The 14,206-nt window shown below is 50.7% G+C and overlaps 1 protein-coding gene across 1 annotated transcript in view; it reads right to left on the reverse strand.

Moving 5' to 3' along the window:
- Positions 1–510: 510 nt before the first annotated feature.
- LOC137660159 (uncharacterized) overlaps positions 511–14,206 on the reverse strand; it is a 28,928-nt gene continuing 15,232 nt past the window's right edge. Inside the window, exons 2-3 of the mRNA XM_068394853.1 lie at positions 2,435–2,516; positions 511–1,807 (exon numbers count right to left, since the gene is read on the reverse strand). Of these exons, the coding sequence (XP_068250954.1) occupies positions 526–1,320 (795 nt within the window). The 5' untranslated portion in view covers positions 1,321–1,807; positions 2,435–2,516 and the 3' untranslated portion in view covers positions 511–525. The remainder of the gene's footprint in view (positions 1,808–2,434; positions 2,517–14,206) is intronic.

Here is a 14,206-nt window from a genome sequence, read left to right on the forward strand (position 1 = left end):
GAACACATGAAAGATGTCTTGCTGGTGTTGGCTGTACTTCTCACACAGAACTCGAAGATTAAAAATCTGTTCCGTTGTGCTCCTTCCTCTTCTAAATCCAGTTTGTTCTTCAGCAATGATCTCTTCTGCCTGGGGTCTCAGTCGGTTCAGAATGACTCTCAACATCACTTTGCTTGCGTGGCTGATAAGGCTAATCGTTCTATAGTTTTGGCATTGCTGTAAGTTGCCTTTCTTTGGAAGCGTGATGATGAGGGACTGTGTCCAGGGTGTGGGCCATTCACCTGTGTGCCAGATCTTGTTGCAGATGCTAGTGAGGATGTCAGTCACTGTCTCTCCACCATGCTTTATAAGTTCTGCACGGATGTTGTCTACTCCTGCAGCTTTTCCATGTTTTAGCGATCTGATCGCTTCCTCCACTTCTTCTCTCAAAACTGGGAAGTCTTCCTTGTTAGATGATTTGTGGCACGATGTTACATTGGGATCTCCATTGGTCTGGTAGTTGTAAAGGTCGGAACAGTACTCTGTCTACCTCTTGAGTATGTCTTCTTCTTCCATGAGGCAGTTCCCTGCTTTGTCTTGGATGGTACTGACTCGTGCTTGCTTTGGTTTTGTTAGATCTTTCACGATTTGGAACGCTCGCCTACTGTTGTTCTTCTCCAGCTTTTCCTCAATTTCTGTACACTGTTTCCCAATCCAATCTTCTTTGGCTTGGTTCATGCTTTTTCTTATCTTGCGGTTTATTTCTCTGTACTCTGTTGCTCCGGTGGGTGTGATCTTGTTCTTTTTCAGTTCTCTTCTGATTTCATCTGTGACCCATCGCTGTGTTTTCCTGCGAACGTTTCCAAGCGTTTCGTTTGCAGACTCTATCATGACTTTAATTGAGCTGTGGTCTTCCTCAAGCGTTAACAGTGGGGCAAACTTCCCTACAACTGTTGCCTTAAAGGACTCTGCGATGTTGGGGTCCCTCAACCTGTCCAGGTTGAATTTCATCCTGGTGTTCTTGGGCTTCTTGATTGTCTTCAGCCTGAGTTTGAAGTTCACAAACACCAGATCATGGTCGCTACCGACATCTGCACCAGGGAAAGTTCTTGTCGTAGCTCTTTTGATCCCCGATCTGAACCGATTTTGTACAAGAATGTAGTCGATCTGGTTGTGGTGGATTCCATTAGGTGCATGCCATGTCCAGCGTCGTGATGCCTTGTGCTCACCGGGTGTATTTGCAAGCACAGCATTGTTGTAGCTGGCAAACTCTAGTAGTCGTAGTCCTCTCTCATTGGACACGTCATTGCACGAGGGGCCGCGGAATTCCTTCCAGTCCATGCGTCTTTGCCCATTTTCACATTCCAATCTCCCTGGATGATAAGTATGTCATTTTTGTCCACTTTGTCGATGGTTTCTTGGAGTTGACTATAGAATGCCTCCACAGCATCATCATCTTGGTCTGTTGTTGGTGCATAGGCCTGTACTATTGTCATGTTAAATGGTGCTGCTCTTAGGCGGATGAAAATGGCCCTGCTGGAAACTGGGCAGCAACCTAGTACAGAGTTCTTGACGTTCTTGTTGACAAGAAAACCTACGCCATTGGTATGTTTGTCCATCTCTCCACTGTAGTAAAGTACATGACCTTCCTCGGTGAGATGCTCCCCATGGTTCTTCCACCTAACCTCACAAAGTCCCACAACGTGCCAGGTGTATATCTCTAGTTCGTGTGTTAGTTCCTGTAGTTTCCCTGTCTGGGCAAGGGTTCTCACGTTCCATGTTGCTATTGCAACGTTATCTCTTCCTCGGATCTTTGGAGGGGATGTACCTATAGAAGTAAAGAAAACCATATTTGAAGGATTACTAACACCAATAATGACATATAGATCAGAGAGCTGGACAAAGACAATCAAAAACAGGAGCAGAGTCCAAGCTTCAGCGATGAAAAGCCTAAGAACAATAATGCACAAAACAAGAAGAGAGAGAATAAAAAATGTAGATTTTAGAAGGATGGTTGGGGTATCTCCTATGTTGAACAAGATTGAGAAGGGTCAGCTGAGATGGCTGGGACATTTAATGAGAATGGATGGAAATAGAATTGCAAGGAGGAGATGGGACTGGACGCCTGGTGGGAGGAGATCAAGAGGTAGACCACGTAAACGCTGGAAGGATGGAATTGAAGAGATTCTGACAAAGAACAACATGCCAACAATTGAACAGGTGAGAAGAGAGGGAATTTTTGAAAACAGAATTGAGTGGAGAAGACAACTGATTCCACTGGCAGGTTGAAAGCCTACCTGGGAGTGGAAATAAGTAAGTAAGAATAATTACGTTAATGCTGTAAAATATTCTTCTTAGGCAGTATTCTGATATTATAACATCATAAAAATTGGCTGCTTTAGGAACAAAATAACTTGAAAATAACAGTAAAATATAAAAAGAATAAAAGTATTACCTTTACGTCATCCATAAACTGCTGTAACTCATTGTTTTTCCTTTGTATGGCTTCTTCCATTTCCTTCTCCACATGCCATCCACTAGAGGAATAAAAAGACGGATCAAACTACAGGTACTATACATTACACTAATTTGTATTTCTTATCTATACAAACCAAAGTCCTTTTATAGGCATAGGATTTCAGTGAAGCTGAAAACTCAGCTATTAAAATTCATAGAAGTGTCAGTGCCCCTTCCCACCCCCTGCCACCTCACATATTAGCCACTTTTACCTTCAACTAGGACTTAAAGGGTGGATGAGGCAGAAATTAAAGCTTTAAGGACTGGGGTTTATATACTGTTGTTAGGAAAAATACGAATGACTTTAATTTATGACATTCTTACAAATATACAAAACCCTCGTCCCTTAATAGTTTACTTACCCTTAGGATGGCGTTAGTCCCTATAAGAAAACTGATTGGCTTAAAATCCAGGGATATCAAAACATTCGGACCTAGGGAGGAGCGAGAGCGTTGACTCCAATTCACCTTCAATGACCTGAATTCCGAATATTAATCTAGGTTTCTACCATTAGACAGACGATCAGGGAAGAACATATATTCCCAAGGGATCTGATGTCCTCAATGTAAGCCTTAAAGTAAAGCGATTGGTTTACATTACTCTCCATCCTCCCTCTCGGCAGGAGGATGAGGAAAACATTTCTATAAGAACCTAAAATACAGTGGAATAGTTACTCGATATGGTAGCTTATCTGCATCAAGATCTGATCCAGCGACATATCAGTTCAACTGCTGTACCCCCAAGGATGGACGAGGAAACTAAGGAAAAAGCTAGACATTCTTACTCCCGTCTTAGTCAAGATGCTTCTTGGCCGAGCCGCCGAGACGCTTTACTAAGCATCTCTCCCTGCCGTGCGCCCAGCGAAGGGAGACCGCATTCATTGTTCTCTCTCGCTTCGCTTGTGTTGCTTAGTCTTGCCGCGTGGAACTTTTAGCTGTTTTCTTGTGCTTTTTAGTGTACTGTAAAATAGTTCTTGTGACGCCCTTGAAAATGTCTGTTGCCTGCATTTACAGAGTGAATGGATCGACGGTTCGCTACATAAAAAAAAGATGAAATGAAAATACGTAAAACTGCCTCAATAACGTTCTCCAAGGACACTCAGCGCGTTGTGACTCCTCGTAATAAGACGATTGTGCAAATGGAGACTACGTTATCAATGTGTATATCGGACTGTTGGGAAAAGGTTACGCTCGATACAACATGATTCGAACCAAAGCCAAAACCCTGTATGATAGCCTAGTTTCTGAAGGGAAATCTAACGAAGACGACGAAGGTGATGATGACAACGAAGGTGATGAACCTGCCCCACGAGAAAAATGTGGTTTTGTTGCCCGGAAGGGCTGGTTCGAGAAATTCAAGAGGTTTGGCCTTCGCAGCATTCTTTGTATGGGGAGCCTGCCTCGGCAGACCAAGAGGCAGCTCTTCGTTACATCGAGGATGAGTTCCCGAAATTAATTAAAGAAGGTGGCTATCTCCCGGAGCAGGTGTTCATCATGGATGAGACTGGCCTCTTCTGGAAGAGGATGCCGTCCCGGACGTTCCTTTACAAGGACAAAGTAAAAGAGCCAGGGTTCAAGGCCCACAAAGATTACGTCACTCTCCTCATGTGCGGGAATGCCGCGGGCTTCATGCTCAAGCCTGGCTTAATCCTCGGGATTTGAAAAACAAAAACAAAGCCTTGCTGTCTGTCTACTGGATGAGTAATAAAAAGGCATGGATATCTAAAGCCCTCACACTCGACTGGTTCGTAAACTGCTTCATCCCACAGGTGAAGCTGTACCTCGCGGAGAATGGGCTGCACTTTAAGGTCCTCCTCTTGATGGACTGTGCAGGCGGACATGCAATGGATCTGCATTATGACGGGGTTCAAGTGGAGTTCCTGCCTCCCAACACCACTTCCCTCATACAACCAATGGATCAGGGGGTCATTCGGGCCTTCAAGGCCCTCTACACGAGGTCCACGATGGAGGGCCTCATCTCCTCCATCGATGAAGACGACAAGGATTTCAGCCTCAAGAGAAATTGGCGGGAATACAACATTGCAACATGCCTGGCCAACATTCAGAAAGCTCTTAATGAGATATAACAACAAACATTGAATGCAAGTTGGAGAAAATTGTGGCCAGACGTTGTTCATAACTATGAGGGATTTACGCCAGATGAAGTTCACCACTCTGCCGTAGATAAGGCTGTGAGACTGGCACGGTTAGTAGCCAACGAAGGTTTCTCTGACATGACGACAGATGACGTCAACTCACTGATCGAGTGCCACTCGGAGCCCCTAACCAGCGAGGACCTTGTCGAAATGACAAGATTAGCGAGTGAGGAAGAAGAAGAGGCAGCCGACGTCGGCGACGATGACGAAGCTGACGAACGTGGCCTTACCGTGGACAACCTGCAAGAGCTCTGCAACATGGCACGGGCTCTGCAACAAAAGGCGCAGGAAATCGATGATAACATGGTCAGAGCCATTGAATTTATTAACCGTATTGACAGTGTAATGGCGTTGTGCAAGAGCATCTTTGCTCAGATAAAAGAACGTCAACAACTTCCCATCACGATGTTCCTAGTGCGCTGAAAACCTTCTGCAGAAGCATCAAATACTCCTGCAGCCTCTCCGGCTTCCCACCGAGCCACTACGCCGCCTCCTGCAGTTTCTCCAGCTCTATCGGAAGCTGTCGTTGACGATCCACCGTCTCTATCAACTGAGGATGAGGCGTCACCTGAGGAGCAGTAAAGCTCTCATTAACCTGTGCAGTAAATCATCTTCATCTTCATCACCTCCATTATACTGCACAGGTGTTTCATCGTCAATTATCAAGTTCATCGTCATTGTTAGAGGTGAGTTACGTATCTGGTTATAAGAATAAAAGAGTTCTAAAAACATATCTACAGTATATACACGTACACTATTTATATCTACATATGTATGTACATGTACACTTACACTATTTATATTATTTATGTATAAACGTAAATGTACATACAGTATACGTAATGTATTAAATACTGTATTTATACAGTACAGTACTTTATTTTATGTACAGTATATAATTTATATTATCAATATTTATTTACATGATTCTTTAATGTTCTAATGATAACATATGCATTTATAGGGTTAATATACACTTATTGTTATCATATATACATGTACACAAAAAGATGTACTGTACATACTGTATTCCAAAAATAGGGAGGGAACCTACTTCGCGGTTTTCCACCTATCGTGGTCGGTTCTGGTCCCCATTAACCGCGATAGGTGAGGGATTACTGTAATAATAAAAATGTAAAAGAAATTTACTGAAACACAAGCAGGGTATTAAGAAGCGTCAACTGTTTCGTGAATGGATTTCCCACCATGAGGTCAGTCATTATGATAGCTGGGTGATAAAAAGCTTCCTAGTTTGAAAATAAAATCCTTCCAACAGACCACCATTCGTCGTCCAGACCAAGACCTTAGTAGCAGAGAATGCACAGCGCAATCATATAATGTTGCCAGACCCACAATAACTCTTCAATCTGGTCGTAACAAAAGGTGCGCCACAGCTTACCCAATAAAAGACGAGGGATTGTATCTGCATAGGAACAAAAGATTTTCATTCAGCCACTGCAAATTTAAAATTTCAAAATATTTACCACAAGACTGACCTGAGAGCTTCATTAACCCTTTTACCCCTGGGGTATTTGGAAATTTCCAACCCTTAACCCCCAAGGGGTTATTTTTTTCCCAGGACATTTTGCAGTATATTTTTTTTAAATTGCTCTAACAGCCTTAATTTTGGTCATAGAGAGGTCAGGTTGGTCTCATTCTCTTGGAAAATGCCTGAATTTTCTCAAAAAATTATCAAAAAATATAAAAAATGACAAATTCGAAGATAATTTGTATTTTTCCTAACCATATAAACCTTAGCTATTTACAAAGGGTTTTACTTTTAGCGCAGCTGAAATGACGAGCCAATAGTTTTTAACGAGGGTTAATTACCCCCGCGCTAGTTAGCGGGGGGTGGGGAAGGGTAGCTTGCTACCCCTCCCCCCTCCACACACCGGTGACTTGCTTCACTTCACTTAGAGGTAGGACTTGACTTGGGGGTCAGGGATGGCGGGCACATATGTGTAAATAGCTAAGGTTTGTATGGTTAGGAAAAATACAAATTATCTTCGAATTTGTCATTTGTTCCGTAACCGAAATACAAACCACGCTATTTACAAAGGGTGACTTACCCCTTAGGAAGGGTGGAAAATCCCCAGCCTTACTGACTTCGGCTTGCCCGGGGGCTCGATCCCTTAGTGAGCAGCACTAGAGAGAGGGAGCCCCTGTACCTCACAGGTTCCTAGCATCGCTAGGAACGAGTGGCCTACATAAGTAGTGTGAGGAGGAGAGTGTGACTCGTCCTATGAAGTTGACCTTGAGACCTTCAGATAGGAATTCTAGGATAGGACGTTCCCCATACCACCTCGTCAGGGTATGGGAGACGCAACAGTATTAAGCTTAATACTAGGAGCACAAAGAAGCATGGGTTACCTGCAGAGGTCGAGGTCAGCTATGCGAGGACCAGGATGCTGCTTCCCCAAGAGAGGGGAGAATGAAGAAAGAAGTAAGGGTCAGACATACTCTTTCATTCACACAGACTAAGACCGGGTAACAACGCCCTCAACCTACTGTTACTTGTCCAAAAAGGAGCCTGAGGTTAGACCAGCTGTTGTGCAGCCACCACAGGGCCGATAGAGAACGTATCGAGGCTCCTGTGGGTCACGTCTTGCAGGTAGTGGGCTGTGAAGGTCGTTTGACGCTTCCAGACCCCAGCTTGAAGTACCTGCGTCACAGAGAAGTTTCTCTTGAAGGCCAGGGATGTAGCAATACCCCTGACATCGTGGGCCCGAGGGCGACGTGACGGAGGAGGGTCAGGATTCAGGGCATGGTGGATAACCCTTCGAATCCAAGCAGAGATGGTGTTCCTGGTGACCCTCCTCTTTGTCCTGCCTGTGCTCACAAACAAAGCTCGCACATGAGGACGGACTGCAGCCGTTCTCTTCAAGTAGTACCTCAGACACCTCACTGGGCATAGTAGCTGCTGGTCTGGCTCGTTTGTTACAGAACGGAGACTCGCGATCCTGAAAGAGTCGAACCGAGGATCCGGCACTCCAGGATTCTGAGTCTTGGCCACAAACTCAGGGACGAACCTGAACGTTACCTCCCCCCATCCCCTTGAATGGGCGATGTCGTACGAGAGACCATGAAGTTCACTAACTCGCTTGGCCGAGGCCAAGGCGAGTAGGAAAGCCGTCTTCCAAGACAGGTGGCGATCGGAGGCCTGGCGTAATGGCTCGAAGGGAGGTCTCTTGAGAGACCTGAGGACTCGAACCACGTTCCAAGGAGGGGGTCTCACTTCCGACTGGGGGCAGGTAAGCTCATAGCTACGTATGAGTAAAGAGAGTTCTAGCGATGAAGAAATATCCACGCCCTTCAATCTGAAGGCCAAGCTTAAGGCTGAGCGATAGCCTTTCACTGCCGAGACAGAAAGGCGCATTTCTTCTCGCAGATACACAAAGAAGTCCGCTATTGCTGGAATAGTGGCATCGAGTGGAGAGATACCCCTTCCACGACACCAACCACAAAAGACTCTCCACTTCGCTTGGTAGACTCCCTCAGAGGACCTTCGCAGGTGCCGAGACATTCTCTCCGCAACCTGTTGCGAAAAGCCTCTCTCCGCGAGGAGACGCTGGATAGTCTCCAGGCGTGAAGCCGAAGCGAGGCTACGGCCCTGTGAGGGACACCGGAGTGGGGTTGTCTGAGAAGCTCGTGTCGTGGAGGAAGCTCCCTTGGGAGTTCCGTCAGGAGTTGCAGAAGGTCCGGAAACCATTCCGCGTGATGCCATAGCGGAGCTACTAGAGTCATGGAACAGTTGACCGATAGTCTGGTCCTGTTGAGCACCCTTCTCATCAGACAGAAAGGTGGGAAGGCGTACACGTCGATGTTGTCCCACCGTTGCTGGAAAGCATCTTGCCAGAGTGCCTTGGGGTCCGGGACTGGTGAGCAGTACAGGGGCAGCTTGAAGTTCAAGGCTGTCGCGAACAAGTCCACCGTCGGGGAACCCCACAAAGTCAGGACTTTGTTGGCTATCTGAGGATCCAAAGACCACTCGGTACTCACTATCTGCGAAGCCCTGCTCAGACTGTCGGCGAGCACATTCCTCTTGCCAGGAATGAAGCGAGCTGATAGTGTTATCGAGTGGGTTTCGGTCCACCTCAGAGTCTCTACTGCAAGATGGGATAGCTGTTGCGAAAAAGTGCCTCCCTGCTTGTTGATATAAGCCACTACCGTGGTGTTGTCGCTCATCACCACCCCGGAGTGACCCGCCAGGAACCGTTGGAACTGTTGAAGGGCCAGAAAGACGGCCTTCAATTCTAGCAGGTTGATGTGTAGGCACTTTTCTGATTCTGACCAAAGGCCTGAGGCCCTCTGGTTCAGAACGTGCGCCCCCCACCCTTCTTTTGACGCGTCCGAAAACAGAGTCAATTCCGGGGGGAGGACGAGAAGACTCACTCCCTTTCGCAGGTTCTCGTCGGCCAGCCACCACCGCAAGTCCGTCTGTTCCAGAGACCCCATTGGGATCAGAGTGTCCGGGGAATCGGATCCTTGATTCCACCGGGACTTGAGCCGCCATTGAAGGGATCTCATCCTGAGGCGGCTGTTTGGAACCAGACGGGCCAGGGAGGATAGGTGGCCCAAGAGACGCAACCACGATTGGGCGGGGAGTTCTTTTCGCCTGAGGAAAGGTTCCGCCACCCTCCTCAGCCTTGCTATCCGGTCGTCTGATGGAAAGGCTTTGTGGAGATTGGTGTCTATTAGCATGCCTAGATAAACCAGTCGTTGGGACGGCTGCAGAGAGGACTTCTCGAGGTTTACCACGATCCCCAGATCCTGGCAAAGATCTAGAAGCCTGTCTCGGTGTCGAAGAAGGGTCGACTCCGAGTCTGCTAGGATCAGCCAATCGTCTAGGTAACGAAGGAGACGAATGCCGTTCCTGTGCGCCCAAGTCGAAATCAGGGTGAACACTCTGGTGAACACCTGAGGAGCTGTGGAGAGACCGAAACACAGCACCTTGAACTGGTAGATCTTGTTGTCTAGGCAGAATCTCAGGTACTTCCTGGAAGACGGATGGATTGGGATCTGGAAGTACGCATCCTTTAGATCCAGTGTACACATGAAGTCTTGTGGTCTCACCGCAAGTCTGACCGTGTCTGCTGTCTCCATGCTGAACCGGGTTTGTTTGACAAACCTGTTCAGAGCCGAGAGATCGATGACGGGTCTCCAGCCTCCAGTAGCCTTCTTTACAAGAAAGAGTCGACTGAAGAAGCCTGGAGAGCCGTCCACGACCTCCTGGAAAGCACCCTTCTCGAACATGGTCTCGACTTCGCCCTGAAGGGCCAGCCCCTTTGCCGATCCCATGGCATAGGAGCTCAACGACACTGGATTCGCTGTCAGGGGAGGTTGAGATGACGTGAACGGGACGCGATAACCTTGGCCGATCACTGAGACCGTCCAAGCATCGGCCCCGAGATGTTGCCACCTGCGGACGCAACGCTGAAGGCATCCCCCCACAGGTGGACACGCAGGGGGACTGCCACCCCTAGGGCTTGCGGCCGCGGCCGCCACCCCTAGAAGTCTTGCCTCCCCTGGAGGACTTACCGCCCCTCTTGACCTTGGCTGGAAAGGGCTGGGGCTTAGACACCACTTTCTTAGCTGCCGGTGCCTGTTTGGGAGCCTTACGAGGCTGTTGCTGCTGTTGTGGCGGGGCTGGAGGCTTATAGGGCCGAGTTGTAAGGGCCCTGTGGAGGAGGGAGTCCGTGCTGGATTTCCTCCACCTCTCAGCCGTTCGCTCCAAGTCTTGAGGCTCAAACAGGCTCTCCCCCAGGAGGGAGGCATGTCGGAGCCTACACACATCTACGGCGGGGACCTTCGGATGGAATCTCTCGGACACAGCATCGCGACGCTTCAACACCGAGTTGGCCCACAGGGTGGTAACCTGGTGCGCCAAAAACTCGATGGAGCGGGTGCCCGAGAGCAAGAAGGTCTCTAGGGCCTTCCTATTGGTCTCCTTGGACAAGTCCTCCGATCGCAATAGGATGCCCAGAGATCCTAACCAGAAGTCCAGCCACGAAGTGGCCTGCATGGCACACTTAGCGACCTTCTCGTGGTTAAGGATCTCTGCCGCCGAGAACGACACCTGCCGGGCAGAGAGTTTCTCCAAGGGAACTCCCTTCGCCAGCTCCTCCACAGAGTGATGGAGAGGAAGAGCGAGGTTGTGCTCACCCAGGATCTCGAAATACCTCCTCTGCTGAAGGCGAGGAGGAGGGATGAGTTTGTTCCCGGCAGTGGAACGACTGGAGGAGGCAAGAAGTGCGAGCTGAGTATTGGCCCTAGCTCTGGCACTCTTCAGCCCCCGAGACCAGGGCAGAGCTGCACTGGTCTTAGGGGCCTTCCGAACGTCAAACACTTCATCCAGAATCGTGTCTTTGCCTTCACGGGGGGGGATGACTGGATCCGTAAGACTGTTAAGTTGCCTTATCAGGCTTAGGACCTGCCAGAAGGCATGTTCGGACTCTTGCTGTTCTCCTCCCTGCGGGCTGGCAGCTAAGTCTCCTGCCCCAGGAATCTCTTCCTGGGGTGATACGTGGACATTCCCCTGGGTAGTCGTGGGTTCCTGTCGAATCCTTGCAGAGGATTTAGGGATGGTCTTGGAATCCTTGGGTTCCCTCCTAGGAGGGATACAGGATCCCAACAACGAGGTTCGAGGGGCCCCTTCCTCACGAGACGATTCTCCTGCCTGAAGCGAAGTCTCCCCCCCTGGTGCCGAGGGGAAGACTACCGCCCCACTGGACTCACCTGAGGACGGAAAGGCCTCGTCCACGGGAGAAGGAGAGAGTACTCGTGCAGGAGAGGGGACCCTCAAGACCGACCTCTTGGGAACCAACTTCGCCCTGGGGGAAGTCACCACGAAGTCCACTCCTCTCTTTCTCTTCAGCGCAGGAGAGACAGCCGCTGGTTTGTTACCCTGGCCGGCGAGTGCTGGTTTCATAACCCTCACTAACGCCCGTGCCAGCGGACCAAACCAAGTCTGCTGCTCAAAGGACACAGAGTCCGAAATCCTCGCTAAGGTGAAAGGGATCGGGCGATCCTTTGGAGTGGACACGACGGTACCTGCCTGAAAAGAAGGTGGGGAAGAATGCTGTACTGATCTGTCTTCGTCCTGCAATACCAACCTGTGCTTGGATGGAGGTGATCCCGAGTGCCGTCTAGGAGCACGCGTCCCTGCTGCTACCACCGGCTGTGGAATTCGCCGCGAACTATGGTCGCGCGAGGGTGAACGGTCGCGCAAAGGCGAATGGTTGCGCTGGTGATCGCGCGGGCGCGCAGGCGAGCGGTCGCGCGGGCGAGCGATCGCGCGGGCGCGCAGGCGTGAGGGTGGGCAGGTAAATGAACACGTGTCCGAGGCGACGAACGCAAGCGATGGCGCGACGGCGAGGGATCGTGCTGCCGCGTAGGTGAAGAAGATCGCTGGCGATAATGACCGCGTGATGGTAAGCGATGGCGAGCAGCATGTGTAGGTGAAGGATCGCGTGATAGGGTGCGATGGTGATCAGCATCCGTAAGAGGGCGGTCGTTCAGGGTTGTGCGATGAGGAGCAGCATGCGTAAGCGGGCGATCGTGCAGGGTTGTGCGATGGCGAGCAGCATGCGCAGGTGAATGATCGCGTGAAAGGGTGCGATGGTGATCAGCATCCGCAGGAGGGCGATCGTTCAGGGTTGTGCGATGAGGAGCAGCATGCGTAAGCGGGCGATCGTGCAGGGTTGTGCGATGGCGAGCAGCATGCGCAGGTGAATGATCGCGTGAAAGGGTGCGATGGTGATCAGCATCCGCAGGAGGGCGATCGTTCAGGGTTGTGCGATGAGGAGCAGCATGCGTAAGCGGGCGATCGTGCAGGGTTGTGCGATGGCGAGCAGCATGCGCAGGTGAATGATCGCGTGAAAGGGTGCGATGGTGATCAGCATCCGCAGGAGGGCGATCGTTCAGGGTAGTGCGATGAGGAGCAGCATGCGTAAGCGGGCGATCATGCAGGGTCGTGCGATGGCGGGCAGCATGTGTAGGTGATCGCTGGCGAACTGGTGATCGCTGGCGAGCTGGTGATCGCTGGCGAGCAGAAGGTCGACGCGTGTCCTGTGAGAGGACAGGTGGAGCGGCGCGTTCACGAGCAGGAACGGGAAGATCGCTGGCACGTTGGCGAACATGTGTTTCTGACACGCGCAGCACGATGTTGCGTAGCCACAGTACCAGGTGGATAGTGAGCAGGGAGTTCAGCAGGAACTAAAGGGTGGTCAGAGACCGCAGGGCGATGGTCCTCAAATGAGCGCTGACGCTCGGAAGAGAGCTGACGAGCAGGAGAGCGCTGGCGAGGGGGGCGAACATCAGGAGAGAGCCGACGAGCAGGCGAGCAGGAGATCGTCGACGAGCAGGAGATCGCTGGCGAGCAGGAGAGCGCTTGTGTGCTGGCCCTGCTCGCGTAAGGGAAGAATCCCTTAGCCCCGAAGGGACCGTTGCCCGTCGGGTGACGAGTTCTCCAGAAGGCGAAGATCCGGCAGGAGATGGTGAGCGGTCTGCAGAGAGGTTCAAGGAGGGCGGAGCAGTCGGTAGAGGCTGACGAGGAGAGTCCCCCCCGGGGGACGAAGACCCAAAAAGGCGCCTCTTAGTCCCCCTGTAAGGGGAAGGGAGGCCCTTGTGGCGTAGAGGGCGGTGAGCCTTACGGCGGAGGCTGCCTCGGGGGAGATCGTCGGGACCATCGGTCCTCCGAAGGGGAGTCTCCGTCAAAACACTTCCCTCAGAAGGAAGCTGGGCAGCAGTCGAGACCGAAGGACTCACTTCCCCCTTCGAAGGATGCACGGAAGGAGGAGGAGAGCCTAGAGCACCATCACCAGCAACAGCACCTGCGTCGGAAGGCCCAGCCACGTCGGAGGCCTCTGTCACCACGACGTCGACAATAGACAGAGGGTCTACCTCCGTTACCACCGGCGACTGTTTAACAGCGGCCCCCAACGAGACAAGGTCAATAAGAGCGACCCTGGAGGGCAAGCCCTTAAGCCCCAGGGACGACCAAATCTGTAAAAGATCATCACTGGATAAGGCATTATTATCAATAACCTCCCCCGGAGGAGGAGGGGGAACCGCCTCGCTATGGGAGGCGACGCCCTCTCCCCCCACCGAAGGTAGGGAAACAGAACAAGGGCCTGCGCTCCCACTCGGACGACTCTCCTTAGGAGGCGGACGAGGGGGAGCTTCGGAGGAGGTTTGGGCGGCGGAAGAAGAGTCCCGAGAACCTTCCTCCTTCAAGGCTAACCCCGGAGGAGAACGGTCTCTCTTGGACTTCTTCTTACGCCGACGGCCAAACCTCTCCCACTGGGAGGCAGACCACTCCCTGCACTCACGGCACATGTTATCCTGGTCGCACCGTCGGCCCCGACATTGAGGGCAGAGGGTGTGAGGATCCGTAATCACGTCCGACATGAAAGTCACACAAGGACGGCCGGCAACTCCAGGGCATGTCCGCATATTAAATAAAAGAAAATAACTGAAGGTCAACTTCCAACCAATCACGCAAGCTGAAAAGAAAAAGAAGAAAATTAAAGGCTGTCACGAAGGCGATGAACAGAC

Source organism: Palaemon carinicauda, chromosome 20, assembly GCF_036898095.1.
Source record: "Palaemon carinicauda isolate YSFRI2023 chromosome 20, ASM3689809v2, whole genome shotgun sequence".
Classification (NCBI taxonomy): Eukaryota; Metazoa; Arthropoda; class Malacostraca; order Decapoda; family Palaemonidae; genus Palaemon; species Palaemon carinicauda.